General features: G+C 38.6%; 1 protein-coding gene and 1 non-coding gene across 4 annotated transcripts in view; both read right to left on the bottom strand.

Moving 5' to 3' along the window:
- Positions 1-28: 28 nt before the first annotated feature.
- The window catches only part of MRE11 (MRE11 homolog, double strand break repair nuclease), a 71,743-nt gene continuing 43,809 nt past the window's right edge, over positions 29-27,962 (bottom strand). For all 3 annotated transcript variants that reach the window (XM_053561857.1, XM_053561859.1, XM_053561858.1), the window contains exons 15-20: positions 22,748-22,967; positions 20,981-21,067; positions 13,606-13,664; positions 12,257-12,324; positions 9,418-9,493; positions 29-6,341 (exon numbers count right to left, since the gene is read on the bottom strand). In XM_053561857.1, coding sequence (XP_053417832.1) covers positions 6,282-6,341; positions 9,418-9,493; positions 12,257-12,324; positions 13,606-13,664; positions 20,981-21,067; positions 22,748-22,967 — 570 coding nt within the window. In that variant the 3' untranslated portion in view covers positions 29-6,281. The remainder of the gene's footprint in view (positions 6,342-9,417; positions 9,494-12,256; positions 12,325-13,605; positions 13,665-20,980; positions 21,068-22,747; positions 22,968-27,962) is intronic.
- On the bottom strand, positions 18,623-18,748 carry LOC128566230 (small nucleolar RNA SNORA51). The gene has a single exon (XR_008374515.1). It is a non-coding gene; the product is annotated as a small nucleolar RNA SNORA51 (small nucleolar RNA).

The following is a 27,962-nucleotide window of genomic DNA, read 5'->3' as shown; positions in this document are numbered from 1 at the left end:
CTTATTTTTGGGGACCAGGTCATGCTCTGTTGCCCTGGCTGGAGCACAGTGGCATCATCATAGCTCAGTACAGTCTCTGACTTCTAGACTTCTGGGCTCAAGTGATCCTCCTGCCTCATTCTCCCAAGTATCAGGTTGGTGCAAAAGTAATTGCAGTTTTGGATCATGAATTTTAAATCATTGTAACTAGGCTCAAACACATCTTTATTAATCAAAATAGGAACCATTACAATCAACATATTGTTGCCAGTGAGAAATAAGTTTGTTTCTTCCTATAGCATAAAATTCCATGCTTCGGGATTCAAAAGCTGTTGGAAAGCATTTTCTGCATTCTGCTGGTTGTGGAAGTGTTTTCTCTGCAAAAAGTCGAAGAAGTGGTAGGCAGTTAGCAAGAAGTCAGGTGAATATGGCAGATGAGGCAAAATTTTGCAGCCTAATTTGTTTAACTTTGGAAGCACTGGTTGTGTGGTATACGATTGGGCGTTATAGAGAACTGGGCCCTTTCTGTTGACATGCCGGTTGCAGGTGGTGCAATTTTTGGTGCCTCTCATGGATTTGCTGAGCATAATTCTCAGATGCCATGGTTTAGCTGGGATTCAGAAAGCGGTAGTAGATCAGACGGCAGCAGACCGCCGAGCAGTGGCCATGACCTTTTTCTAGTACAAGTTTGGCTTTGGAGGTTCCTCTCACTTCAACCACTGAGCTGGTCATTGCCATTGGTGTATAAAATCCACTTTTCATCACACATCATAACTGATCAAGAAATGGTTCATTGTTGTTGAATGACGATGGCTCTGATTTTCAGTCAGCTCATAAGGCACCCACTTATTGAGCTTTTTCACCTTTCGAATTTGCTTCAAATGCCAAACACCCATCTGGTTGACATTGAATTGTTCGACAACTTCTGCTGTAGTCACCAGAGGATCAGCTTTGGTGATTGCTCTCAACTGGCCTGGCCGTCAACTTCCAGTGGCCAGCCACTACACTTTTTTTCCTTTTTTTTTGAGACAGTCTCAAGCTGTCGCCCTGGGTAGAGTGCTGTGGCATCACTATAGCTCACAGCAATCTCCAACTCTTGGGCTCAGCAATCATCTTGCTTAGTTTTGTCTATTTTTAGTAGAGACAGGGGTCTGGATTTTTCCTCGGGCTGGTCTCCAACTCCTGAGCTCAAGCAATCCACCCGCCTTGGCCTCCTACAGTGCTAGGATTACAGGCGGGAGCCACGGAGCCTGGCCTACACTCCTCGTCAAAGCTCTGGAACCACTACTATATACTGCATGTTTGTTAGCAGTTCCTGGAAAAAATGCATGTTGATGTTGGAAGTTGTCTCCACTGCTTTAGGACCCATTTTTAACTAAAATGAGAAAATCACTTGAATTTGCTTTTTGTCTAACATCATTTCCCTAGTCCAAAATAAACACAGACAGCAAGTAATAAGTCACTGGCAAAAAAACATAAAGCAAGAAATGTGCATTAAAATGATGTATAGCATAACATTTCAGAATGTATTCCCGTCTCAAAACGGCACATTTCAACAATGTGAAAACCATGACTTTTGCACTAACCTAATAGCTGCACTACAAGATCTCACCACCATGCCCAACTAAATTTTATAATTTTTGGTAGTGACCCGTCTCACTGTATTGCTCAAGCTGGTCTCGAACTCTTGGCATACAGTGATCCTCCCGCTTCAGCCTCCCAAAATGCTAGGATTACAGCCAAGTGCCACTGTGTGTGTGTGTGGCAGAAGATTTTAAGGCATGCCAAATGACTCCCCCCACTTCAGAGTTTCATTTCCAGACTATCCAAGGCTCAGCAGAGATGCAGCTGTGCTTCTCACCCCAATAAGCAATGGCTTTTTGCTTCTAGCAACACTTACACAGTTATATATATTGCCTACTCAGTTCAAAGGCAATGATAGGTAGACTAGAGTTATGTTTTAAGCTCAGAGTGTAAAAAATACTGATTTTTACAAAAGATGTAACACTTGAAATGTAACAGGTGATCACGGGCACTTATGAACTAGTTTTGAGCATTTGTACATGAACCATCACGACTGCACAGTGGCTCCCAGAGGCAGAAAGGTGGCACAGGCCAACCAGCCTAATATCCATTGTACCTCTTTCCCTGATCAGTGCAATGAACAGACAGAAGACCTTTAAAAAGTTATTTTGCCACTTTCAATAGCAAGGTACTACACATTAAATATCCCTTTTTTTGATCCAAATGAGCAATAACAATTAAAACATACTGAGAAGCAGTGTGGTTATCCCTCAAAAAAGGCAATGAGATGGTTTAATTAAGAGGTTGACAAATCAGATGTGGAAAACCAGGATATATAGATTAAGTACAAGGAGAACATATACCTTGATATGGGAACCAAAATATGTGGCTATACAATAGGGGGTTTTAATTTAACAATTTTTTTCAGTAGTCGTGTCAACAGTAATTGGAGAAACATGTACCCAATTGTTCAGAGGCTGTACCTGGGGAAAGGATGGGTAACTGTGTGCACTCTGATACACATTTCAATGCCTGAATTTTGAAGAATATGCATTGATTTTGCAATTTAAAAACAGCTAAAATCAGATCAAATGATCTGACGTGGTAAAGATATACAGATGTAAGGAGCATCAGCAAGCCATATATACTGGCTTTACAGAGATCAAACTAAAATTCTAGTATTTTCAGACCTCATAAACATTAGATTAAGATAAATAAGGAAAATGAGATAAGCAAATGAGGAAATGTAGACGTTTTTCATTCAAGAATTTGGAAGCTTACTATATTCAAAACACCTTATCTTTATTATACAGAAATTTAAAAGGGTAGTTAGCTTAAAAAAAAAAAAAACCCGCAATATATTATGAATTAAATTTTACAGCAGAGACAAAAAGGACATCAGATTAGTTTTGGAGAAAGTCGCTTTTAAATAATACACATTTCCAAAGAAAAAATTGATTTTGGGAGACTTTTTTCCCCACTCAATTCTTCTAATAAAGGATTTTTCTCTTTATTAAGACATTTCTTCTGGAACTTTTATATGCAAAATTTATCAAACGGATAATTTCCATAGTAACAGGCTAAACCAGTTGAAATACATATGTAAGTTACATGATTAGAAAGATAATTACGTTATTACTACACAGGTTTGCTATTACTCCATAAGTCCTAAACACACTGCAGCTACACTAACTCCTTAATTTCAGATGTGTAGCCGCATCATCCTAACTGCATCTAATGGTAGAAGCACCATTGTGGCAAAAATAAGAGCTTTTAAATTACAGACGTCAGGGCTAGCTAACCACAGGGGAGAGAACCATTTGTTGGGTTTCTGAGGCACTGCAACATTTTATTTCCTGACCTGGATAGCAGTTCCACGAGTGCTCACTTTATGATTATTTGTTAAACTGTGTGACTTTGCTGTATTTATTGTATTTTACAATTTTATTATTATTTTTTTTTTGTAGAGACAGAGTCTCACTGTACCGCCCTCGGGTGGAGTACTGTGGCGTCACACGGCTCACAGCAACCTCTAACTCTTGGGCTTACGTGATTCTCTTGCCTCAGCCTCCCGAGCAGCTGGGACTACGGGCGCCCGCCACAACGCCCGGCTATTGTATTTTACAATTTTAAATGTTTAGGAAAAAAGGTTTTTATATGTACCTGAGTTAAAAGTCACAGGTCTCAAAACTTCAATTTTCTAAGCACTACATTGTATTTCTCAGGATTTCCTAGAACTAAATGCATTCTTAATTTTGTAAATTTACTGCTGTGTTTTTATGACAGGAAATAAACCACCACAAAGAGACCTATTCTTTGGTAATCGACAGAAGGGTTCCCTTCAGATGTTTTCATCCCTGCTCTCACAGCCTTCAAGAGCAAATGCAGGTGCTCCAGAACCATCTAAAGATGTCTACACGTCTAGACCGACAGGTCTGAAACTTGTCAGAAGAAAAAAACCAACAGATTTTGCCCATATCAATATAAAATATCAAGGACAATATTTAATCAAAAAGATTTTCCTTTTATGTTTTATTTACCTTATTTCCAGGGCTTGATATGTAGCCAGGGTTGTCCAACCTGCACAGTCTGCATATTGATTTTGTGAGGACCTTTTTTGCTTATCTGTAGTGTCAGATAGCATGAAAAGTATGCACGGACCTTTTTTTTTTTTTTTTTGCTAATCAACTTTCAATATTGTTTGTGTATTTAATATGTAGCCAAGACAACTCTTACTCTTCCAATGTATATAAGAGGGGGGAAAAAAAAAGGATGGACACCCTGAAAAATGACTTGACTTAGTTGGAGAGATTTTCACCCTTTCTTCCTTAACAGCTAACCACGTAACACTTAGTACCACTCTCCAAACCTAGAACAACCTGTTTAAAGGGAGAAAGCCTTGTTCCTTTTTCCCGGAAGGCTGTCAGGATACTTCGGAGACCCTCTCCCCACTATTACCCTCACTGAGCCCCCTAACAGTGAATGAGAAGAGCTCATAGCTACAGGGCTGGCAGCTCAGTCTGAGCCGGTGTGCCCGTGCAGAAGTAAAACTGCCTCTCCTAGAACCCGCCTCCTCTCATAGCTTCCATTCCATCATGGACATAATGCTCACCCCCAGTGTGACCTCTGCTTTGTTCCAATACTGGGAATGCTAGATAGGAAGTACAACAAAGATGGGGGCAGATCTGCCTGAGAGTATTTCACAGGGCAATGCTTTTTACTGAGTGAATGCTACCTGCTAAAATAACCTTTATGCTAAAATTAAGTACAGAAAATATTTTTAAGTCATTAGAATATTATCTAGCAATTTTTGACTGAGGTCACTGCAAAGGTGTTTAATATGGAAACAGCCACTAACCAAAGGTCTGTCTCTTATAATTTGACACATTCAGGTAGGACTATTCTAATGGTCATGAGGATCGTTCAGTCAAGAGTTTGTTTCTACCTACGAAGAAACGCTGTCCCAAGATCTCTATAACTAACTTCCTTGAGAAGTAAAACTGCCTTATAAGAGCGAAAGAAGGAATACGCTCAGGGGTCTTTTACAGGGTTAAAGAAAAGTATGAGATTACTTAATTTAAATCTAAAGAAGTCAAATTCTTATTTCCCCTTTAAAACAAGTAAGAAAATATAAACTTAACATGAGTTACTAAAATTTCTGAAACTGTCTATTCAGAAATATTTCACATAAGCCAAAGTTATGATAGGATATTATTAATGAAAAATCTTGGCGTTGATATTCTACATTAGTTATATTTCAGTCTTCTAACATAACCCAAGTTCAACTCACTATTCTACCTAAAAAAGTACAATATTTTCAAGAAGATAGTTAAAAATTTTTTTTGCCCTTTTTCTCCTAGAAATAGGTATGATACATACATGAGAGAGAATAATTAATGATAGAGTATAACAGAAAAAATTACTACAACTCAATGTGAATATAATCTTCTAAAGTCTTTGTTACAATGGGAATAAAAACTTGGTAATTCTAACAGAATGTTATTTTTAATAAAAACTTATTTCTATTATTAATGAAACTAAAAGGTACTTCCCATCATTCAAAGTCTTAAGCACAGAAAAAACACATACTTAATAACAAATAGTGAGCTTAGGCACAGTTTCACAAAGATTGTTTCAACTTTCAAGAAATCAAGAAACTGGGCAGCGCCTGTGGCTCAAAGGAGTAGGGCACCAGCCCCATATCCAGAGGTGGTGGGTTCAAACCCAGCCCTGGCCAGAAACTGCAAAAAAAAAAGAAAGAAGAAAGAAATAAAAATATATAAATAAAAAAAAGAAATGAAGAAACTTTAGGAAAGCATTAAAATTATGAAAAGGTTAAATGTTTAAAGCTCTTTCCCTCAACTTTGGCTAAATGTAACCACATTAAAATACTGACATAGTCCATGATCATGAAACAGAAACATAAAATGGTAGATTTATTTTAATCCTTATTTAAGAATGATATTTAAACAAAGCTCTTACTATGCCAATCAGATTAAAAAATGAGAACTGATGGTATTACAGATGCTCTTGAGCTGGTAAATTTCTAAAGTAATGAAGTCATGTTTAGGAAATGATATTCAAAAATGTAAATGAATATCATTTATATTCATGAAATAATGAATTTATTCAGAAAACACAAAGTTTTCTGTTAAATACAACTTTTTCAACTTCTTCCATGAAGAGCAATACTTAAAACATTTTCAACTGTAAATTCTTAGCTTGCAATGTTCTGATTTCTTTTTTATCTTGAAAATTTCTAAGTGCCATTAAATATGTTATCTTCTGTTTCTTCTTAAAGAACTAATGTTCATAAAAGGATCATCATCATCATCATCCTGAAATGATACACAAACGTTATGTTAGTGACTATTCCACACTTCACTGAAATAAGACAGAAGTTCTTCTGGGCAAATCGCTTTCGAGCAGTCACTTTCTTCTTTCACACAGGGTAAACTCCATTTTTCCATTTTCTTTATAAATGCAAAATACGTAAGTCCATTTAAGTTCTTAGTGAGCATTATAAATAAAATCTTACCTGTTAGGCATGTGTGGGTTTCTACACCTTTAACACAGACCATATACAATTCCCTCAATTATTAGCCTTAATTAGGCAGATGAGGTGTGGGTATGCCAGGAAAAAAAAAATCCCTCAAGTCATTATGTTTGCTTTTTGAACAGGTTTTTTGCTTTCACATTTCATTCCAGTACATCTGCTGTTCCGGAGAAACTACCTCAGAAGCAGCTATAACTCTTATTTTCCATTACTCATTTAATGCTAGAAATCAACTCTCAGACTGATGCAAAAAGCAACCTAGTAAAGCAATCTTTCCAACAGTTTTTTGGAAAAAGTAGATGGAGCATTTCAAAAGATCCAGTGTTGCATGGCAAGCATAAACAGAAATATGAACTATTGCCTAAGAATTTAATGAAAGAGAATGAAAACAACTAGCAAACTTCAGGTAAGCGCAAGGTATATGATTCACTGAGGATACCATACAAGTGATTCTTACGTCTTCAGTAACTAAATATTCAGAAGATAAAGCAAATTTGTTTACCAATATTTGATTTATGTTTCTTTTAGGACATTCATAAAAGAAACTACTGTTTGATGTTAGGCTATATTAACACATTCAAATGTCAGCTAAGTTAACCATTTCTGGTGAGAAATGGATGTACTGAAAAAATACAAACTCGCTTTCATTTACTGATTCATTTGCTGCTATTATAAAAGGCAGAATTTTAATAAACCAGTTTAGATTTATTAGAAGTCTAATAGAAAACTTGCTAATAGTTTTTCTTTGCAGGCAACATGAACTAGTAGATTTTTAACTGTAACATGTATCTAGACGCTTTGGAATAAACAAACGAGTCACTATCTGCCAGCTTCCCTCCTCTAGCGAGATGTTAGTATTAATGGTAGATTGAGCTCTTGCTGCTATTTTTCTTCACAGCCTGAGTTGTGGTGAGCCCTCTCAAACTGTTTAAAATCACAGCTGAGATTCAGGGAAGACAACCACAGCCGCTGAAGCTCAAAATGAAAGGAGTAAGTCACGTGCTGCAACATGGATCAAGCTTGAGGACGTTGCACTACATGAAATAAACCAGTCACAAAAGACATATCCTGCATGATAGAATATTCTTTATCAAGAATAGGCAAATTCACAGAAAGAGAAAGTACAATAGTGGCTTCCGGGGGCTGGAGAAAGGGAGGAAGGAAGACTTGTTTAAGGGGTGTAGAGTTTTAGCTTTGTAAAACGAAAAAGTTCTGATCATCTGTTTTACAACACCATAGATACTTAACTACTCCTGAATTGTGCACTTAAAAATGGTTAAGATGTACTTCAACTAGAATGGCCATTATTAAAAAGTAAAAAAAAAAAAAGTTGGCACAGATGTGGTAAAAAGGGAATAGTTACACATATCACTGTTCGTAGGACTATAAATCAGCTATGGAGATCAACACAGAGATTTCTCAAATGACCAAAAGTCAATCTACCATTTGATCCTGCAAACCTACTAACGGGTTCTACTCAGTGGAAAAGAAGCAATTACATCAAAGAGACACCTGGACACACATATGTTTGTCAGAGCACAATAAACAAAGATATGGAGTCAACCTTAATGGAATCAACTGATGACTGGATTAGGACTATGGGGTGCATATATATAGCATGGAGCATTACTCGGCAAATGTCTTTTGCAGCAACTTGGATGGAACTGGAACCCAATATCCTAAGTGAAGTAACCCAGAAACAGAAAAGCAACGCCACAAGTTCTCATTTAAAAGTGAGAGCTAAACTACGATTACACAAGGGCACAAACAATGGTGCAGTGGCCACGGAGACTCACGACAGGGGAGCGCATAAGGGAGTGAGGAATGAAAACTCAGCCTAGGGGGTAAAATGGACACAGACTGCACTCTACCACTATACAATATACACATAGTGGAATTCAACTGGCACCCCTAAACATACTAAAATTAAATATATTTTTTTAGTGGTTAAGATGGTTAATTTTGTTATGTGTTTTTACTACAATTAACAATCTTTTAAAAATAAAAAATAAATGAAGGGATTGATAGGCCTAAGAGAAACATCTTCAAGCAATTCAATAAAAACTGGCAAAGGCCCTTCAAATGGCAGCCACGGGGAAAGGAGAAGGCCAGCTTCCTTCGTTCACGCAGCTTTAATTCAACTTCATCGAAACAACAAATGAAAATGGCAAGAGGCAAGTTATGATTGGCCGTCCTCCTATTCCTCCTCGTTCAAGCTAGAGGAGAGTTTATGGTTGTCCGGGGTTTTTTGTTCGTTTGTTTTTTGCAGTTTTTTTGGCCAGGGCTGGTTTGAACCTACCACCTCTGGCCTGAGGCCAGGGCCCTACTCCTTTGAGCCACAGGCACCACCCCGGTTGTCTGGTTTAGACGACCATCTTGCAGTTTCTTCCACACCTCCTGCCAGAGGGCACTTCAGTAAGGCCTGGGTGCCTCTGTGACGTTGACAGTCACCATGGACCATCTCATGTAAGATACATGCCAAGTGTACAGTGAATACTCAATAAATACCCCACTACAGAACTATTAAAAGCTCTGGGGATAGCATGATCATCATCCTCCAAATACGAATGGCAGAAGCAAAAAAAATTAAAAAATTCTGATCCTCTTTTGTTTACTGGACAAATTAAATAGAGCTGAGTGAATATCACTTTTTAAAAATCTGCAGACCTTTCATACCTGCAGTAATCACCTTGACAGGCACTCAACAGATGTTATTTGTAGACTCTTTCCATTAACTACAGTTCAAAGAAAGACTATCAATGAAACTATTTTTAAGATAATTTTTAGCAACCAGCAGGTAGTCCTTAAATTTTACATAGTTAAAAATTAATTGAAATTTAACAATATTATTTTATTACCTCATCTGATTCAAAATCAACCCCTTTGGCTATTTGGCTCTGGGACATAGATTTGCTGGATGACACACTGGAGCACCTGAGGCCAAAAAAAAAAAAAAAAAAAGATGAATCACAGGATCTATCAAATGTGCCTATACATGTGTTTTTCAATCTAGTAGCAGCCATGAATAAAAACAGCACACAATTCCCTTCAACCTACATTAGAAACAGTCAAAACTTAATGGGACCAAAGTCTGAATTACAGTTTAGCCTGTATTTACTCACTATGTGGTCTTGTTAAAGTTATTTAATATCTCTGTACCTCAATTTCCTCATCTGTAAAATGAGAATACTAATTTTTTAAAGATTAAATGTGTTAATATGCTTAACACTTAGAACAGAGCCTGACACATGTTAAGCACTAAAAAAAGATTTTTTGAGACAGAGTCTCAAACAGTTTTCACATTTTGAAGTGGCTACATTTTAAATGGTTCTTCAAGTACCTATCTACATAATATAATATGCTCGATTTTGCCTCCTGGGCTGCAAAGCCTAAAGTATTTACTGTTTAGCCTTTTAAGAGTTTGCTCACCCCTGCCTTAAATAAAAGCAGTGTTTGTGAATTCTTTGTCTACAATTTTATTAACATGTTTTGGGATGTTATTATAGCAAAACAAGTATGTCCCCAAAGTCTTGTCTAGACAAAGAAGATAAGAATTAAGAGATCTTACATCAGAAGTAAACAGAAAAATTCACAGATCCTTATACACAAAAATAAGGGACAAGAGGATCTGTGAGGCAAACCTGAAAAGTAACTAAGTTCAGAGGCAGAGGATCTACAAATTTATCAAGGTCCACACCTAAGTGGTGGAGCTTAAATACTTTAAATTACAAATGAAATAACATACACATCCAGCAATTACTAAAAGACTGCAGAAACGGTCTGAATTGTCATTCTGTTGCCATCATTAGAAGCACAACTCTACAAGGCTGATTTCAGATTCCTTTCAAAAATGTCAATTTCTAAATAGCCTCTTGAAATCGCTTACATGAGCTTCATTACTATGTCAAACAACAACACAGATGAGTTTGGGAGCAGAATGCCTGGTCCGTGTGAGTAACTAGGTGACCTTAGGTAAGTTACTTAGTCCACTATGCCTCACTTTCTTCATCCGATGACAGCGTTACAGTTGTATCTATCTCCTGGGGTTTTTGTGAGCACCAGACAAGCTAATTCATACGTAAAGTGCTTACAACAGTGCTGGGCAGGTAGAAAGTGCTGAACGACCATCATTTATTATTATATTAATACCTCATGTCTACAAATGAGAAATTCCAGTAAATGTTCATGAACTAAAAGAACTCCTTCAACTATCTAACACAAAATATATAAGTCTACTTGCACCTGTGCTCATCTTGGGATTTTTTTTTTTTTTTTTTTTACTCCTATAAAGGCCAGTATGAGCTTACAGTTACAGACTCTATACTCCCTTGGATTTTTCTCTTGTCTTTCTTACTGCTTTTTCTACTTTACCCAAGCTCTAAAGGTTGTAACTACAGGACAGGAACACAAGCCCGCCTCTCTCTCTGTATTTCCAGGTCATCCCACCCACCCCAATGGCTTTATGTACCATCTTTCTGCTATCCAGTGGTGAACCGAGGTATCATTTCAAACCCCTCAGTTAAGCTCCAGATTCATATACCCCATCACCTATAACCCTCCTTCATGTAAGTTTCACATACACTCTATACTTCTAAAGCAGTTTTTTGCTTTTTTTTTTTTTTTTTTTATTGAGATAGTCTCACTCTGTCACCCTGGGTAGAGTGCCCTGGCGTGATCATAGCTCACAGCAACCTCCAATTTTGGGGGCTGAGTAATCCTCTTGCCTCAGCCTCTCAAGTTACTGGGACTATAGGCGCCTACAACACCACCAGCTACTTCTTCTATTTTTAGTAGAAATGGGGTCTCGCTCTTGGCTCAGGGTGGTCTTGAACTCATGAGCTCAAGTGATCCACCTGCCTCGGCCTCCCAGAGTGCGAGGGTTACAGGCCTGAGCCACCACTCAGAACTTTTGATTACATGCCTGTGAGCCCTACAGACACCTGTTCCTCTCCTATTCTGAGCCCTTCTTAGGTATGGCATGTTCTAAACACTCAAGCAAAAAGCCTGACAATCAATCTTGTTTCCTTATTCTCCTTTACTCCAAATAATCCAATCCATCCCCAAGTCTTGTTATGCCTGTTTTCAGAATATACCCCCCAACCATCTCTTCCTCCACTTCGCCTGCCGCCAGCCTAAGCGGGCCTCCATCATCTCTTAGCTGGACTCCCACTGGACCTCCCTTCAGGTCAGCCTGTCTGGCTTGTAGTTCCTTCTGCAACCACAGGGATCCTTTATAATGTAAATCAGACATCTCCCCTCCCTCTTGAAAATCCTTCCCTGGCTTCCCCGTGCCATTTATAATACTTAGTGTAAAGATTCAAAGTCCTCACCACACTCACGGGTCCCTGCAGCAGGATTTACCCCTTCCTCTTCTTTCCATTTTCATTGCAAGCCACCTCCTTCTCCACCAGGCTTTTGTCATTGCCTCCTAAACGACGTGAAGCTCGTTTCTTTCTCCAGAGACTCAGCATGTGCTTTTTCCCTCTGCTTCTTGCAAAGCCAAGTCACTCTTCTCACAACTTCAGCTCAGTACAGCCTCCTGAGAAGCCTTCCCTGACCACCTTCAAAGTGAGGTCTGTGCCCTGCGCCACTGCTTGTTCTTGAGGCACCCAGCGTAGAAAGATGTGTAACTATACAATTCTGAGTAATTTTAAATTTTTTCAGATGATTCTTTTTGCAGGAAGTCGCTGCACCTACCTTTGATCTGTCTTTGAAGTAGTAGGAAAAATGTCATCTTCCACATCTGATTCGTCCACCTCAATCACCTGGGGGGAAGGGTGGGGCACAAATTAACAAATAGTTTTTCTGGGAATGGAACATCCAAATAAAAATGAGTTAAATAATTGAATCTCAAACTGTGGTTTTTTAAAAAATATACAAAAAAGCCACAAAAAGGAGGTAGAAACCAGGTTAGCAGCAACTATTAAGACTGAAGCTCAGGCTGAGCGTCCTCATATCTCCCTTCATGCACAAATATTATTTTCTCTCACATGTCTTAGCTCACTTCTCTCCTGGCCATCCCAGGACCATGGCTACCTAAAGGAACACACAGTTAGACTGGTGCATGACTCACACAGGCTCCTGTACAGACTGTGCCCTGCGATTTCCTTCTTGAGTTTTGACGGCATGTCAGACCATCCGTGTTCTATCTCCAACTTTAAATGCAGTAACAGAAAGTACTAGATATCTTTGTCAGATTTATCCCTGTTAAATACTGTTTGTTACTGTTAAGACTCAGTAGAGATTTCTGCTTCTTGGTTCTATCGTTCAAAATACTAACTACTTCTGCACATTTTGTGTTATCATGTTACTTAATAAGCACACTTCCTAAGTCTTCATCTAGCTGAAGTGCAGATGAGGATGAAGCCAGGGACAAAGTACTGAACAAACAGCACCAGGGCCAAGGATGCTGATAACCATCTCACAATGCGGGACAGTCCCCACAACAAAGAATTACCTGATCTACAATATCAGCAGTGCCCCTCTGGCTCGGCGACTGTACCTCAGTGGCTAACCCAGCCCGGGCCTGCCAACAACGACACTACAACCATAACATAGCCAGGCGTTGTGGCAGGTGCCTGTAGTCCCAGCTACTTGGGAGGCTGAGGCAAGAGAATCGCGTAAGCCCAAGAGGTTGCTATGAGCTGTGATGCCACAGCACTCTACCCAGGGCAATATAGTGAGATTGTGTCCCCCCACAAAAAAAATAGTGCCTCTCTGAGAAACACTTTCAATTATTAGTATTCCATGCATGGCCCTTTTAGTTCAACACTGTTATCCTTAAAAATATTACTGTATATAACAATTATGGACTACTGATAAAGTAAATCTCTTTTATTTTTAAAGAGCGAAAGAAAAAACATAAAACAAAACCAAATCGTAAAAGTTTGGTAAAGCTTTCTCAGAAAAGGTAACTGGTAAAGCTTTCTCCAGCTTTAAAATTCCATAATTTTTCTTCTTCAATTTACTTTGTAAATCAAAGAGTTGACAATTCATAAGGTAGGAAACGTAAGTTACTAAAACACAACTATAAAACTTTTTCTTACCTCTGAATAATTCTTGGTAGCAACATTTCGAGAGGGTTGCTGTCTTGTGGATTTAAAGGCTATAATTGAAAGGATGAAATGTATATATTATTCTTAAAATAACTTAGAAAAGAACTGTACATTTCTTTAACTGAATATTTTCTAAGTGCTCTCTGCAAAACCCATGACCACTAATTATAAAACCATTTACATTATTTAAAATCCCCAGAGAGGTGAAATTACATGTTCAAAGAACGCAGTGCTTCGCTGTCAGTCTCATGACTTCCCAGCTTATTCAAATATAGTACTAAGCACTGCTCATAAAATAACCACACTAAAATAATTTATAGAAAAATAGCTAAATGATAAACTCTGATTACATGAACAACTGAACTACAGACACACTGAAGGTAAGCCTGCTGGTCCCTTCCTTCTTTGCAGTGACACATTCCCCTGGCTGTGTTAGGAGCCCTGTGGTTCCAGAAGAGCTTCCTCATTCCCCTGCATCTTGGCAGCCACGTGGACTCTAAGAAATAGACCAGAGGAGAATTCTAGAAGACAGCGTATCTTTTATTCCATGATAAAAATTACTTTGAATCCTTCCTTTTTTTTTTGCTTTATAAACTTGGTTAGATACTTGAAATTTAACTAATCCTTATCTTTCCTTACTTTTTCCTTGAGATCAAAACCTATAATAAATTCCAAACACCTAACTGAGGTTTATTTTCTCCTAAGCCTTACCAGTTTGCTAGTATCAAAAAAACTCCTCCAAGTTAACCCACAAACTAAAGGGCAAGGAAAGAAAGAAAGAGGATTTTAAAAAGTCCAATACTCAAAGAATTGCACAAAGTCCAAATTTCTCCATGTCAGAAAACCTCAGGGATCTTTGTACCTCATCTAAGTTTGTCATTTGCTCATGTTTCCTATTCCAGGCTCTATGTCCAACCCTAGGATATCTGAGAGGAGAGATGAGAGGCAGCAGCAGAGTCCTTATCCGCACCACTCAGTTACTGTTCTCACATCCCGCTCTGCTCCAGAGCAGGGACAGGGCAACTGCATAAAAGCCACTGATCAGGACACTTTCAAAGAGTATTTCAGCTCAATATTGACCCACAGACTCAAACTGAGATCCTTGAAAACAAGACCTCTTCCTTTTTATTCTTGGTGGATAGCAAAAATGAACATCTATGAAATAAATAAACTTTATCAGAAAAGAAGCACTATGTTTTGTTAGGAAGGCAATATAGTATGATGAAGAGCTCTGCAGGTGACTCATTCTGACTTAACTTGCTTGACTACGGCCAAGTTCCTTGGCTTCTTTAAATCTCAATTTCCTTACCTATAAAATAGTGTTACTACTTCATGCAGAAAATTGTGGAAAGGACTTGGTGGCTAATATAAACAACTGTGCCCTGTGCCCAGTAGGTAGAGTGTTCAGAAACGCGGCGCTCGCAGCAGCAGTGGGAAAGGCAGTGGCTTCGGGGGCGCCTTTTATTTGCTGAGTCACATCCTCTGCTGACTAACTTCAACAGAAAAATCAGGGCTATCAATTCTTAAAACTGCTGCTGGCTATAAAAGTAATCTCTACCTTTCCCAGTAAAATTTCAGCCCAGTAATAAATCTGCTTACTCCATGGAGCCTGTTATAATAGAAATTGACCTTTATTATTTCTTCACTCCTCCATTTACAATAGAGATCTAGAACTTATTATAGTCTAATTTGTTGCTTTGGTCCCAAAGTGATGGCAGGTATAGTTAATACCCTGGGGTTTTTATTAGAGACTTACAAATCTAACTTGATAAAAATGTTGTACAAATTCATATTAAAAAATTAGTTCATTTTCCCCTAAAAGCCCAATATTGGAGGCATTCAGTTAAAATTAGCAAAACCATGAGATCAAATCAATTAGATAAAAGAATAATTTAGACCAATGATTTATATAACATACATTGCCATAAACTTACCACAAAACACTGCCCAGATACTAGCAGTGCTCATCCAGTGAATTTTTGGTAGGCACTGTGCTCAAGCTCATTTAATACAACTACTCTACGAAGTCAGCACGACTGTATTGACCAATTTTATAGCTAAGGGGTTACAGATTGACAAGGGTTTATACTTACTGAGGGTTTACTGTGCACAGACACTACGCCGGGTATTTCACGTGCATTTTCACATTGATCCTCAGAGTAACCCAATGAGGTAGATAGGACCAATCGTTACTCAGCCTGACAGAGGAGAACACTCAAACTTAAAGATGGAAAGCTTAACTAATCTGCTGAAGGACACACAGGTAGTCTATCAAGGACTCAGGATTCGAATCAACATCTTTCTGACTTTAAAACCACGCTCTTACCCTCTGTGCTATGCTCTAAGTAACCATTATTCAGTCGTTCTCAAGCATTTATTGAGCACCTCCTGTAAGCCAAGCATTGCGGTTCGATGAGGAGTAAGAACGGCACGAGCCCCGTTCACACGGCACTTACAGCGCAAGGGTGCCGAGCCGGCCAACCAAGCCAGGATTTTTAACCACAATAAGATTTTGGCCTTGAACACAAAATGAACATTCATGAAATCTGAAGTTCAGTATTAATTTGGCTTACTTATATGGCTTCTTTCCACAGATGGATACAGTACTTTAAAAAAATTAGGCCAAACTGCAATCCATAATTTGTCTTTAGTCTCACATGAATAGAAACTTTGTTCCATATTATTAACGGGTAAGAGCATCAGTCACCAAAGGTTATTTATCTCTGAAAGTTTCATTGGCATAGTGTTCTGAAAGGAACCACTGATGCTAGAAAAGTAAAAAAAAAAAAAAAAAAGAATAGGCTTACAAACCCCCCTATCAGACAGATGCAAAGAAAGCAGCCACACGTCAGTCTTTAATAAAGAAAATAAGGACAAAAATCTGTCATTTGTTCACTGTAGGCTATGTTATCCAGACAGACACTTCTGCCAGCAGTTTAAAATGCTTGAAAATTGGCTTGGTGCCCACAGCACAGTGGTCATGGCGTCAGTCACATGCACCCAGGCTGGCGGATTTGAAGTTGGCCCAGACCAGCTGGACAACAATGACAACTGCAACAAAAAAATAGTCGGGCATTGTGGCAGGCGCTTGTAGTCCCAGCTACCTGGGAGGCTGAGGCAAGAGAATCAATTAAACCCAAGAGTTGGAGCTTGCTGTGAGCTGTAACGTCACAGCACTCTATTGAGGACAACATAGGAAGACTCTGTCTCAAAAAAAAAAAAAAAATGCTTCAAAATTTAAAAAATTCAAAACAAAACAAAACAAAAACAACTTCTCAGTGTCACTGAAGAGCTGACCACATAGTAAGGAATTACCAGGTCAGAAGTGAAGAAATCTAGACTCAGAGGGGCAAGCAGAGTCCTTTCCCTGAGTTTATCTTTTTTTTTGTTTTTGGCCAGGGCTGGGTTTGAACCCGCCACCTCCGGCATATGGGACCGGTGCCCTACTCCTTGAGCCACAGGCGCCGCCCCTGAGTTTATCTTTTGATCTGGGAAAATGTTAACATTGGTTGTGAGAGTCCTGGAGGGTAAGGGTTAGAGCTACTCTAAGCCAAGGCCTGCTTAAAGCAGGGCGCCTAATGCATTTGCCCCTAACCTTAAGGTGGGACACCAGTGGTGAAAGAGAAAACAGAGGTAAACAGGATTTCATAAGCATGTATTACCATATCCCCCGACTGATCCAAGTAACTCTCAAGTTACACATTCAGTTCAAAGTGGTCGAAGACTTGTAGTACCCTACAAACTTGGAGAAATGCAGATGAATACTCTGGATGAAGACAGCTTCACCTGAGGTCTCAAATTATTTCTACTGATAATTTTCTAGAGACACCAGACAACAAAACGTGGATGGAAGTAAGTCATCATCAATGCGAACCAACAGAAAGAGGCCCGAACAGTCAGACACTATGTCATTAGATGGAAAATACAAAATGAATACTCTTATTATGCACACACAAAAAATCAAAGACATACCTAAAAATATGTGCAGGGAATTTCAAAAAAACTATTAAAAATGACAAAACATGTTGAAAAAGAACCAAATAGAATGTCTATACCAACCCCAAACATACAAAAAAAAGATAGTTGAAAATTCAAAGGCCGGTTTAAAAAATGGGTGAGTGAAGCAGAGGACTGAATACAATACTCAGAATGTGACACAGGAAGAGAAAGTAAAAGAAAACACCAACGAGGTCATGAGCCACATGAGGATAGAGCAAAAAAGTCTCATATTTACGTCACTGAAGGCCCAGAGGAAGGAGAAAAAGAATAGCAGAGAGGTAACGTTCAAAAAAACAATAGCTAAGAATTTTCTGGAAATGATGAAAGATACCAATTCACAGATTCATAAAGCCCAATAAATCCTAAGGAGAATAACAAAGAAATTTCAATCCATCACAGTGAAATCACAGAACACCAAAGACAGCAAGCTGTGGAAAAAATTGGTTACTTAAAAAAAGAAAAAAAAAAAAACGCGGGCGGCGCCTGTGGCTCAGTGAGTAGGGCGCCGGCCCCGTATACCAAGGGTGGCGGGTTCAAACCTGGCCCCGGCCAAACTGCAACCAAAAAAATAGCCGGGCGTTGTGGTGGGCGCCTGTAGTCCCAGCTACTCGGGAGGCTGAGGCAAGGGAATCGCGTAAGCCCAGGAGATAGAGGTTGCTGTGAGCTGTGTGAGGCCACGGCACTCTACCGAGGGCCATAAAGTGAGACTCTATCTCTACAAAAAAAAAAAAAAAAAAAACACGCAATAGCTGTAATTTATATCTGATTTCTTAATAAGAAACCCAAAGAGTCACTTCAAGTGATTAATTCTACCTACCAGTGTCAAGGAATGCTTCATATTAAACAATTAAGCCAGGACAAAAATAAAAGCAACTTGGGCTAAAGTAAAGGTAGGTAATCTGTGACTCTGGCAACTGCATGCTGCACTTTGGTGGTTTAATGTGCAGGTGTTCGTATTGTATTCGCTCCCTTTTTCTATGTTCCTCATTCATTCATCCACTCACTCACTCCGCGTCCCCCCACATTCACAAGGCAGGCGCAGGGCAGGGCTGCGGTGTACATGGGTAGGTTCACTCTGCTTCTTCTTTCTGTACGGTCACAGTCACAACACAGCCAATGGTAAGCACCAGCAACAACACATTTCATAAATGCCTACTATGTGCCAGGTCTTGGCTTATTTAATCTTCAGAATAACCCAATCCAGTAGAGGTTATTATTCCCAACTCATATGTAAACTATGAGAGCGAGTGAGTTGTCTTAAACCACAAAGCAAACATGTGCTGAACTTGGGAGTTGAACTCAGCTTACATCCTTTCCAATTTACCAGGCTGCCTATTCTTCTCTGCTTTTGTATGAGACCTACCAAAAAGGAGTAGCATTTTTCTGAATGTCATTGCCTAAATGGCAATAAAGATGTTTCTGAAGTCAAAACTAAGGATCTAAGTCAGCTCTCCTGAAGCACTGAATAATATCTGAGTAAAAATACAGCAATTGAATTTTTGGTAAGGTTATGTAGAGTCATCTAATCAATCTATTGTTCATATCCTTTCTCCAGTGTCAGCTGTCATCCAATAATGCTGAAAACTGTGTTTAATGGAGTGACAATTCCATTCTTTCCAAAGTAGCTTACTCCAATCTTTGTATTAATTAAACAGGTTATTCTGTACAATGCAAAGAGTGCTCTATTGAGAGCCAGTAGCTAGGTTTCTAACCTTATCTTACTCTGGAAACTAGTACAGTGGTGAACTATTGGTTATGGAATCCAGAGAACACACCATCATTCCAAGCTCTGGTACTGGCTTGTTATGAGACCTCAGGTAAGTCACCTATCTTTTCAAAGCCCTAGTTTCCCTTTCTGTAAAACTTAGTAAGTACCTACCCCACACACTTGTTAAAAGGTGTGCAGTTTCATAGATACTAGCCATTAGTGGACTATTAATAGTTTTATCAACTCAGGACAAAACTGCTTAGCTCAGTTCCCTCATCTATAACATGAGGGAGCAGAAAGTTGTTCTTAAGTCTTCCAGATCCATTCTATGAGACGATAAACATTAGCTAAGTTTGCTTCTAGCTTTTCCCATCCATCCTCACTGGGCCACAAACGCTGATCTGGAGGACGCAGATAGGCGTCAAGTGTACTCCTGAACCCTTTCCAACTGAGCAATCGCATGTGAGTGCCATTTCAGGCAAGAAGTCACAGCTTCTCTTTGAGAATCCATAAGCTCAAATAGATTTAAAACCACTGCTTCTGGGACTGAACAAATCAAATCTATTTCACTTTTCACATGATAGAACATGATCTGTGTTAAGACCTAAAATTTCCCAGGTTAGGTATCCCAAGTTTCTTCAACAATTTTTTCACATTATTTGGTTTCTCTTCTGAATGATCATATATAGTTGATATTTTTCTTGATATACAGTTCCAAGATGAGTACCATTCTTGGCATGGTACATCCAATTCAGGACATGCTATAGAAGCCACTGCTTCTACTAATACTGCTTCAGACCTCAACAGATTTGGACAGTTAGGCTGACCTGTGCAACTCTTAGCTGACCTAAGTCTTTTTCACTTGGGTTGCTGTTAAACTCACACACCTCACAATTCTATTTGTGTGGCTGTCCTTTTGGACATAAATGCATTTATATTTACCCTTGATAAACTGCATCTTGTGAGCATTAGTTCAACTCCCCAGTGTGTCAAAAGTTAATCATAGCTAAAAAAGTGAGACAACAATTAACCTCAAATAATAGATAATAAATAAAATACACATGAATATATTCTATAATAAATGCTAAGTAGAAAAAATATCACCACCTATCTTAACACATACTTGACTAACAACTTAGGCTGATCTCATAAACTACAATATTAAAAACAGTTTATAAGTCTCCTGAAGTTGAAGTCAATTTTTAGGCCATAGCACACACACAAATTAACCCCAAGATCTTAGCTGTAATTTTTCACAAATGCAGCTCGCGTGACCCCTCTCTAGACCCCAGACACTTGACAGCAGCAGCCTGGAGAAAGCGAGGTAACATCAGGGGAAGAGGTAGTTAGTTCCCTTCTCTCTCCACCACCGCTGGTGTAACGACTAACGGCCTGACTTTCCCAGGCTGCTGTGATCTCTCTGTCGTAAGGAGATAATAATAAAATAGCTAAAAGTAAACAATTATAAAACATAATTTTTAAAGCTTACCCATTTCAATAGCTCTGATATACTACAAAGATCTTTTAAGAAATACTTTACCCTATTATCCTCTCTTTAAAAAGCTTCCCATTGATGACAACACAAATAAATGAAGGTTCCTAAGGAGTATTGCTTTGTTCCTTTTAAATTGGAATTGATAACTTACAGTCTATACTTACCATCTATTATAGACATATTTCTAGATGTTGATCCAGCAGCCTTTGAACTCCTGCTATGAGTAGTGGTTATCTCCAGACGAGTGCCTGCTGTTAAAATGAGGAGCAGTCAATATATAATCCTATCAGTAGCTATGTTTTTTTGTTTTTTAAACACAATACCAAAATGAAAGCTAATTAAGTTTGTAAAAGCCCGAAGATACATAAAAGAAGAAATATATAGAGTCTGACTAATCAATTTTCAGAACCTATTCTTTTTTTTTGAAACAGACTCTCATTCCTGGGTATGCTGTGGCATCATCATAGCTCAAAGCAGCCTCAAATTCTTGGGTTTAAGTGATCTTCTTGCCTCAGCCTCTTAAGTAGCTGGGACTACATGTGCCCACAACAATGCTCAGCTAATTTTTCTATTTTTAGTAGAGATGGGGTCTCACTCTTGGTCAGAGTGGTCTCAAACTCATGAGCTCAAGTAATCCACCTGCCTTGTCCTCCCAGAGTGCTAGGAGTACAGGTGTGAGCCACCTCACCTGGCCAATAGCGTCCTTCTTGCTCTATTTAGATTGAATGGAACTAAATGGAACAGGGTTGCACTTACAGTTCGAAGAGCTAAGTCATTGATATTAATGCTTGGGCATTATTCCATAGCAGGCATGAAATATTTTTATCTTATTTTATTTTTGAGACACGGTCTCACTCTGTCACCCTGAGTAGAGTGCTGCGATGCCATAGCTCACAGCAACCTCAAACTCTTGGGCTTGAGTAATCCTTTTGCCTCAGCCTCCCTAGCAGCTGGGGACTACAGGTGCCAGCCACAACACCTGGCTAGTTTTTCTATTTTTAGTGGAGACAGGGTATCACTCTTGCTCAGGCTGATGTCAAACTCCTGAGCTCAAGTAATCCAACCCGTGTTGGCCTCCAAGAGTGCTAGGATCCAGGTGTGAGCCACCATGCCCAGCCTCAGAAACAATATATTCTTTTGGGCCACATTTGGTTCACATTTGTCCAATTAAAATTTAAGGAAAAATTTTGTAAATGTAAGGATAATAAAAGTCATCATTAGAAGATGGGAATTTCTCTTCCTAGAAATTTTAAACTACATTAGTATTCATTTTACCAATTTAAATTCCTGTGGATATTTATTGAAAATAATTTTAAAACATCCTGAGAGATGGATTTATATAATACATCAGTGAGTTACTGGATGACCAATTTCTGTTTGTTTGAATCATTCAGTGATAACAGTGTTACATTCAATACAATGATAATTTATTATTTTAGAAATCAAATTGTATGGGAGTAGTTTTTCCTTCTAAACAAATTTTATGAAGCCCACTTTATAAGGATGGCATTTGCATCCCACGACAGCAAAAAAAAAAAAATAATAATCTTTCTGGCTCTGGAGTTTCCTTCCTGTTGCCAGTGGTCATTAGCTAGCCATTCTCCTAACAACTCATATCTGCCTGTTACCCTGATGTGAGAACAGAAGACATTAAACGTACTCACAAGGTCCTGTATGAAAATACAGTGATGCTTTTAAAAACTAGGGGTTAAGAACAGTTAAAACCCTATGGGCATGTGGCCATTCACTGAAGTAAAAGGTACATGTCAGAACTGCTTTAAAGGCTATCTTCATGCATTATGGAAATATATTTTTTAAGATTATGTTTTAGAAATAAAAACTCGTAACTTAATCCCGACAAGACAGAATTCTCTATTTCCCACTCAGCTGGCAAGTCTGACCACGCGGTAAAGACTGTCCTCAGGGCTCACCTCTTCCTCTCTGCGACCTTCCTCTGGATGCTGAACTCTGCCCTCTTCCTCCTCTTTGACCTCTTCCTCGGCCTCTTCCTTTGGTGGCTGCCGCTGAGATGCTATCGTCAGAGTCATCGGCCATCTGCTCTGCTAAATCTATACTCATCAGGTCATCGGCACTAAAGGCAGAAGCAGAGTCCTCCGACTGAGATCTGAGAGCTCTGGCCCTATTCATAGCCTGAGGGGGATGATATGGAGAAAGCACCTGTTAGGAGATAAGGCAGCAGCCTAAAAACCATTAATGTGGCCCTTCAGGTAAACACCTGACATTGTCAAACTGTCTACATTATATTTTTCACTAATCATGCTATGAAAATATAAAGAACTTCCCCACCAAATTTAATGCTTTTTGATACTTATCTGTTAGATCAATTTATTAATAAACTACTACCTGTAAAAGAAGACCTTTTGAAAAGGTATACCAAGAAAAATAAAATATCAGACTCAAAACTTCCAGAACTGAAATATTAATAATCACCCCTAATTCAGAAGATCATTTATAAGGGACTGTCATCATTTGAGCTGCTTTTTAGAATAAGCTCTTACTAACAAGAAAAAAAAAAAAAAACATAAAAACTGTTATCACTGAGAGGTAACATTTTAGGGTGCTTTTCTTGTCTTCTGTATTTCTGAATATTTCACGTTTCCTAAAATATACTTTGCTAAAATACTACTTCTGTAATGAGGAAAAGATGGAACAATAATCTCTTCCAAATATAGTAGAATCTCCATAGTTGACCATCTCCCCACACTGACCACTTCCTTAAGTTGACCTGACTTTCACAGACTGGACACGCACCACATGTACCTATCAGTACAGCAGCTCTAGTTTCTTATGTTGACCACCTCCACATGTTGACCAGTGTCACAGTCCTCTGGGTGGTCAACTTACAGAGGTTCTATAATATATGATAAAAATTAAGTAAAATATAGCAACTGAAAGCCTAAGAATAAAAACCTTAAGACCAAGAATATGTCGTATATTTTTAATTTGGTAAGAAATGACAAGTTTGAGACTTCACCAAATATTCTAAAATGAATATAGATTTTCTGATTAAAAATAAGAGCAATTCTGCTCTGCTCTTCCCTTAAACCAATCAAAATGTAACAAGAACAAAAACAAAATACCAAAATGTTTTCAAAAATATTAGAAAATAGCTCAAATCACAATCACACAACCTATGAAGAAGAATTAATGAGTATAATGATTTTTTTTTTTTGAGACAAAGTTTCATTCTGTTGCCCTGGGTGGAGTACTACGGCATCATAGCTCATGGTAATTTCAAACTCTTGGGCTCAAGCAACCTTCTTGCCCCACCTCCCAAGTAGCTGGGTCCTACAGGCTCCTGCCACAATACCCAGCTACTTTTTCTATTTTTTTTTTAGTAGAGACAGGTTCTTGACCAGGCTAGTCTCAAACTCCTGAGCTCAAGTTATCCACCCATCCAGGCCTCCCAGACTGCTAGGATTACAGGTGTGAGCCACCACACCTGGTCTATAATGAGTATTTAACCTAGCTTAGGAGAAAGTTAAGAATTTTGGGCATTGTAGAGTACTCCAAAATTGATGTATATATCCCAAGAGGCCATGACAACAGTCTTTCTTGCTTGGGATGGCAAGTTTTGGGAGTAGGAATAAATGACCACAGCATTTTTAAGCTCTGTGATACCATAAAGGAGAAAGAGGACTAAATGAATAGATAAACAGGCAGATAGACAAGTCAGGCAAGGTGGGCACAGAAGTGAAGGGGGGGGGTCAGGGTAGGAGGTTACAGAACTTCAAGATGATCTTAGTTGAGGTGAAATAACAAATCACTGCATAAAGAGCTTGACATGGCCTTTCTATGCAAAGAGAAAAGACTTCAGGGAATACCACAAAAAATAAAAAGAAACAACAGTAGGAAAAGATTTCAATTCATCTTTCCTGTCCAAAATGAAGTACAGTCCCTCATTATTCACAAATTCCATATTTACAAATTCATCTAATTGCCAGAATTTATCTGTAACCATAAACTCAATACCTGCGATACTTTATGACTTTCTCACACACACCGTGTGCTGCCTGACACACACCTCCCACATAAGGTTAAACCATTAGCCACTCTGCCTTGTTTTAGCTCCTGTACTTTAGACAGTGTCCTTGCTGTGGTACAGTCACATATCACTTGACAGGAATATGTTCTGAGAAATGTGTCATTAGGTGATTTCCTCTTTGTGAAATATCTTAGCACGTACTTAACAACCCTATATGGTATAGCCTACTACATACCAATGCTAAGTGCCATGGCCTATTGCTTCTCAGCTGCAAACTGGACAGCATATCGCTGCACTGAATACTGGAGGCAACTGGAAGACACTGGTATTTGCATATTTTAACAGAAAAGGTACAATAAAAATACAGTATTATAATCTTACAAGGCCACTATTTTCCTTTTACTTATTAATTTGGTGTTTAAAATGTTCCTCCAACATAGTTCTGGAATGCTGTTTAGTAATCCTAGGCATAAGGTTGTGATGTGCCTTATGGAGAAAATTTAGGTTATATAAGCTTCATTCCAGGGTGAGTCGTACTGACAAAAATGTTATAACTAGTGGCCCATTAGAACCTAAGGACTAGAAGTAACTTTAGAGACACAGCTACTGAGAATAACAAAAAGCACCTGTCCATTCTTAAAAGGAGACCTTTAAAAGGTGACCTAAATTAGGGTGGCGCCTGTGGCTCTGTAGGGTGCTGGCGCCATATGCCGGAGGTGGCGGGTTCAAACCCAGCCTAGGCCAAAAAAAACTGCAAAAAAAAAAAAAGTGACCTAAATTACATAATTAATAGATCTAATGGATACATGTTGAATTCTGTAGTCTGAAAATAAATAATACTGGGGGTGCCAAAAAAATGTGTAAAATTGACCATTCCCAAAAAGTGTACACATTGCCGGTAAAATGAATACGTGTAGCATCTAGATACACTCACCAGTAACAGCACCTTCAGTTTAACTTTGAAAAGTAATACATAGATAACAGCACTTAAAAGGTTCTTCTCAGTAAAGCATCACAGTAATGGAGAAGCAAGAATCCAATGTACTCAATTCTGATATGAAGACAAGTGATGCTGGTACGTGGTGGGGGACGGAGGAACGGGGGAGTGAAGAGAGGGAAGGAGGAAGGGGGTGGGGGGTCAGGTGGGTGACACACCTCTTGGGGGCGGGACACAATTATAAGAGGGACTTTACCTAACAAATGCAAGGAGTGTAACCTGGTTCTTAGTACCCTTAATGACTCCCCAACAATAGAAAAAAAAATAAAACAAAAGGTGTGTACATTTTTTGGAGCTCTCTCTATATACTACTTTTTAAGACCCTATGAAACTTCTCAATTGATGTATAATAGGGTACAAAGGAAATCTTAATAAATGCTAGAAATAGAATTATCATACTGTCTAATCGGCATGCAATGAGATGTTAATAATAATAAAGCAAAAATCCTGCCTCCTGAAAGTTAACTAGAGTCAAACTATAAAACAAAACTAAAATAGTAGAATATCTAGAACATAAAAAAAATTATATATAACATCATATGAGACAGCTAAAGTAGTACTCGTAAGAAAGCCTACAGCTTGCTAAATAAGAATGAATATAAGAAATTTAATTCCACTGGGCAGCGCCTGTGCTCAGTGGGCTCAAACCCGGCCCCCCGCCAAACTGCAACAAAAAATAGGTGTTGTGGCGGGCGTCTGTGGTCCCTACCAGCTACTCGGGAGGCTGAGGCAACAGAATCACCTAAGTCCAGGAGTTGGAGGTTGCTGTGAGCCGTGATGCTACAGCACTCTACTGAGGGTGACAAAGTGAGACTCTGTCTCTTAAAAAAGAAGTTCATTCCATTTTCAAAAAGTTAGGAAAAATAAAAGTCTATCAAAAGAAAGTATCACATATTAAAAAGAATAAAGATAAAACTATGTATTAACAAATTTTAAACAAAACCCCTTTAAATTAATAAATGTAACAACTGGTCCTCTGGGACAAAGCAACATTGATAAAAATCACTGAACAGCTTAATAAAAAGGAATAAAACACAACTATACATTATTAGAAATAAGAATGGAGGGTGAAATCCATGGAAAATCAAGACTTATGACAGAATGCTCAATTCTATTTAATTTGGAAAATAAATAACTTAAGCCTATCTAAAGGGACTGGAGGGAACCAAATGTTCTCAACAGACCAATTATCAAAGAAAAATTTAAGAAACTGTTAAAAGAAACATATCCCCCAAAAGGACCAAAACCAGAAAGTTTCATAAGTAAATTCTGCCAAACTTTCAAAAAACAGATAATCCTACTATTATTTCAATAGTGCCAGAGCATAAAGAAAAACAAGCTTTTTTTACAATGCTATCACGATATGAATTGACAAAGAATTGCATGCCCCAAAAGAAAATTACAGTATCTTATTTATGAATACAAAAGTAAACAGAATTCTGAACATAGGGAAAGATCCATACATAAATTACCATAGAGTTTAGGTGTTACAAGGATGAGTCAATAATAGGATATGTATTGGGGGCCAGATGTGGTGGCTCATGCCTATAATCCTAGCACTCTGAGAGGCTAAGGCAGGTGGACTGCTTAAGCTCAGGAGTTCGAGACCAGCCTGAGCAAAGAGCAAAACCCCATTTCTTTTTTTTTTTTTTTATTGTTGGGGATTCATTGAGGGTACAATAAGCCAGTTACACTGATTGCAATTGTTAGGTAAAGTCCCTCTTGCAATCATGTCTTGCCCCCATAAAGTGTGACACACACTAAGGCCCCACCCTCCTCCCTCCAGTATGGAGAAACCTCAAAGCACTCAACCTAGACCTCCCATTCGATCCTGCAATCCCATTACTGGGCATCTACCCAGAAGGAAAAAAATCCTTTTATCATAAGGACACTTGTACTAGACTATTTACTGCAGCTCAATTTACCATTGCCAAAATGTGGAAACAGCCTAAATGCCCACCAACCCAGGAATGGATTAACAAGCTGTGGTATATGTATACCATGGAATACTATTCAGCTATTAAAAAAAATGGAGACTTTACATCCTTCGTATTGACCTGGATGGAAGTGGAAGACATTATTCTTAGTAAAGCATCACAAAAATGGAGAAGCATGAATCCTATGTACTCAATCTTGATATGAA

The sequence above is a fragment of the Nycticebus coucang genome, chromosome 14 (genome assembly GCF_027406575.1).
Source record: "Nycticebus coucang isolate mNycCou1 chromosome 14, mNycCou1.pri, whole genome shotgun sequence".
In the NCBI taxonomy this organism is placed as follows: domain Eukaryota; kingdom Metazoa; phylum Chordata; class Mammalia; order Primates; family Lorisidae; genus Nycticebus; species Nycticebus coucang.
This window is presented reverse-complemented; position numbering and strand designations above follow the sequence as displayed.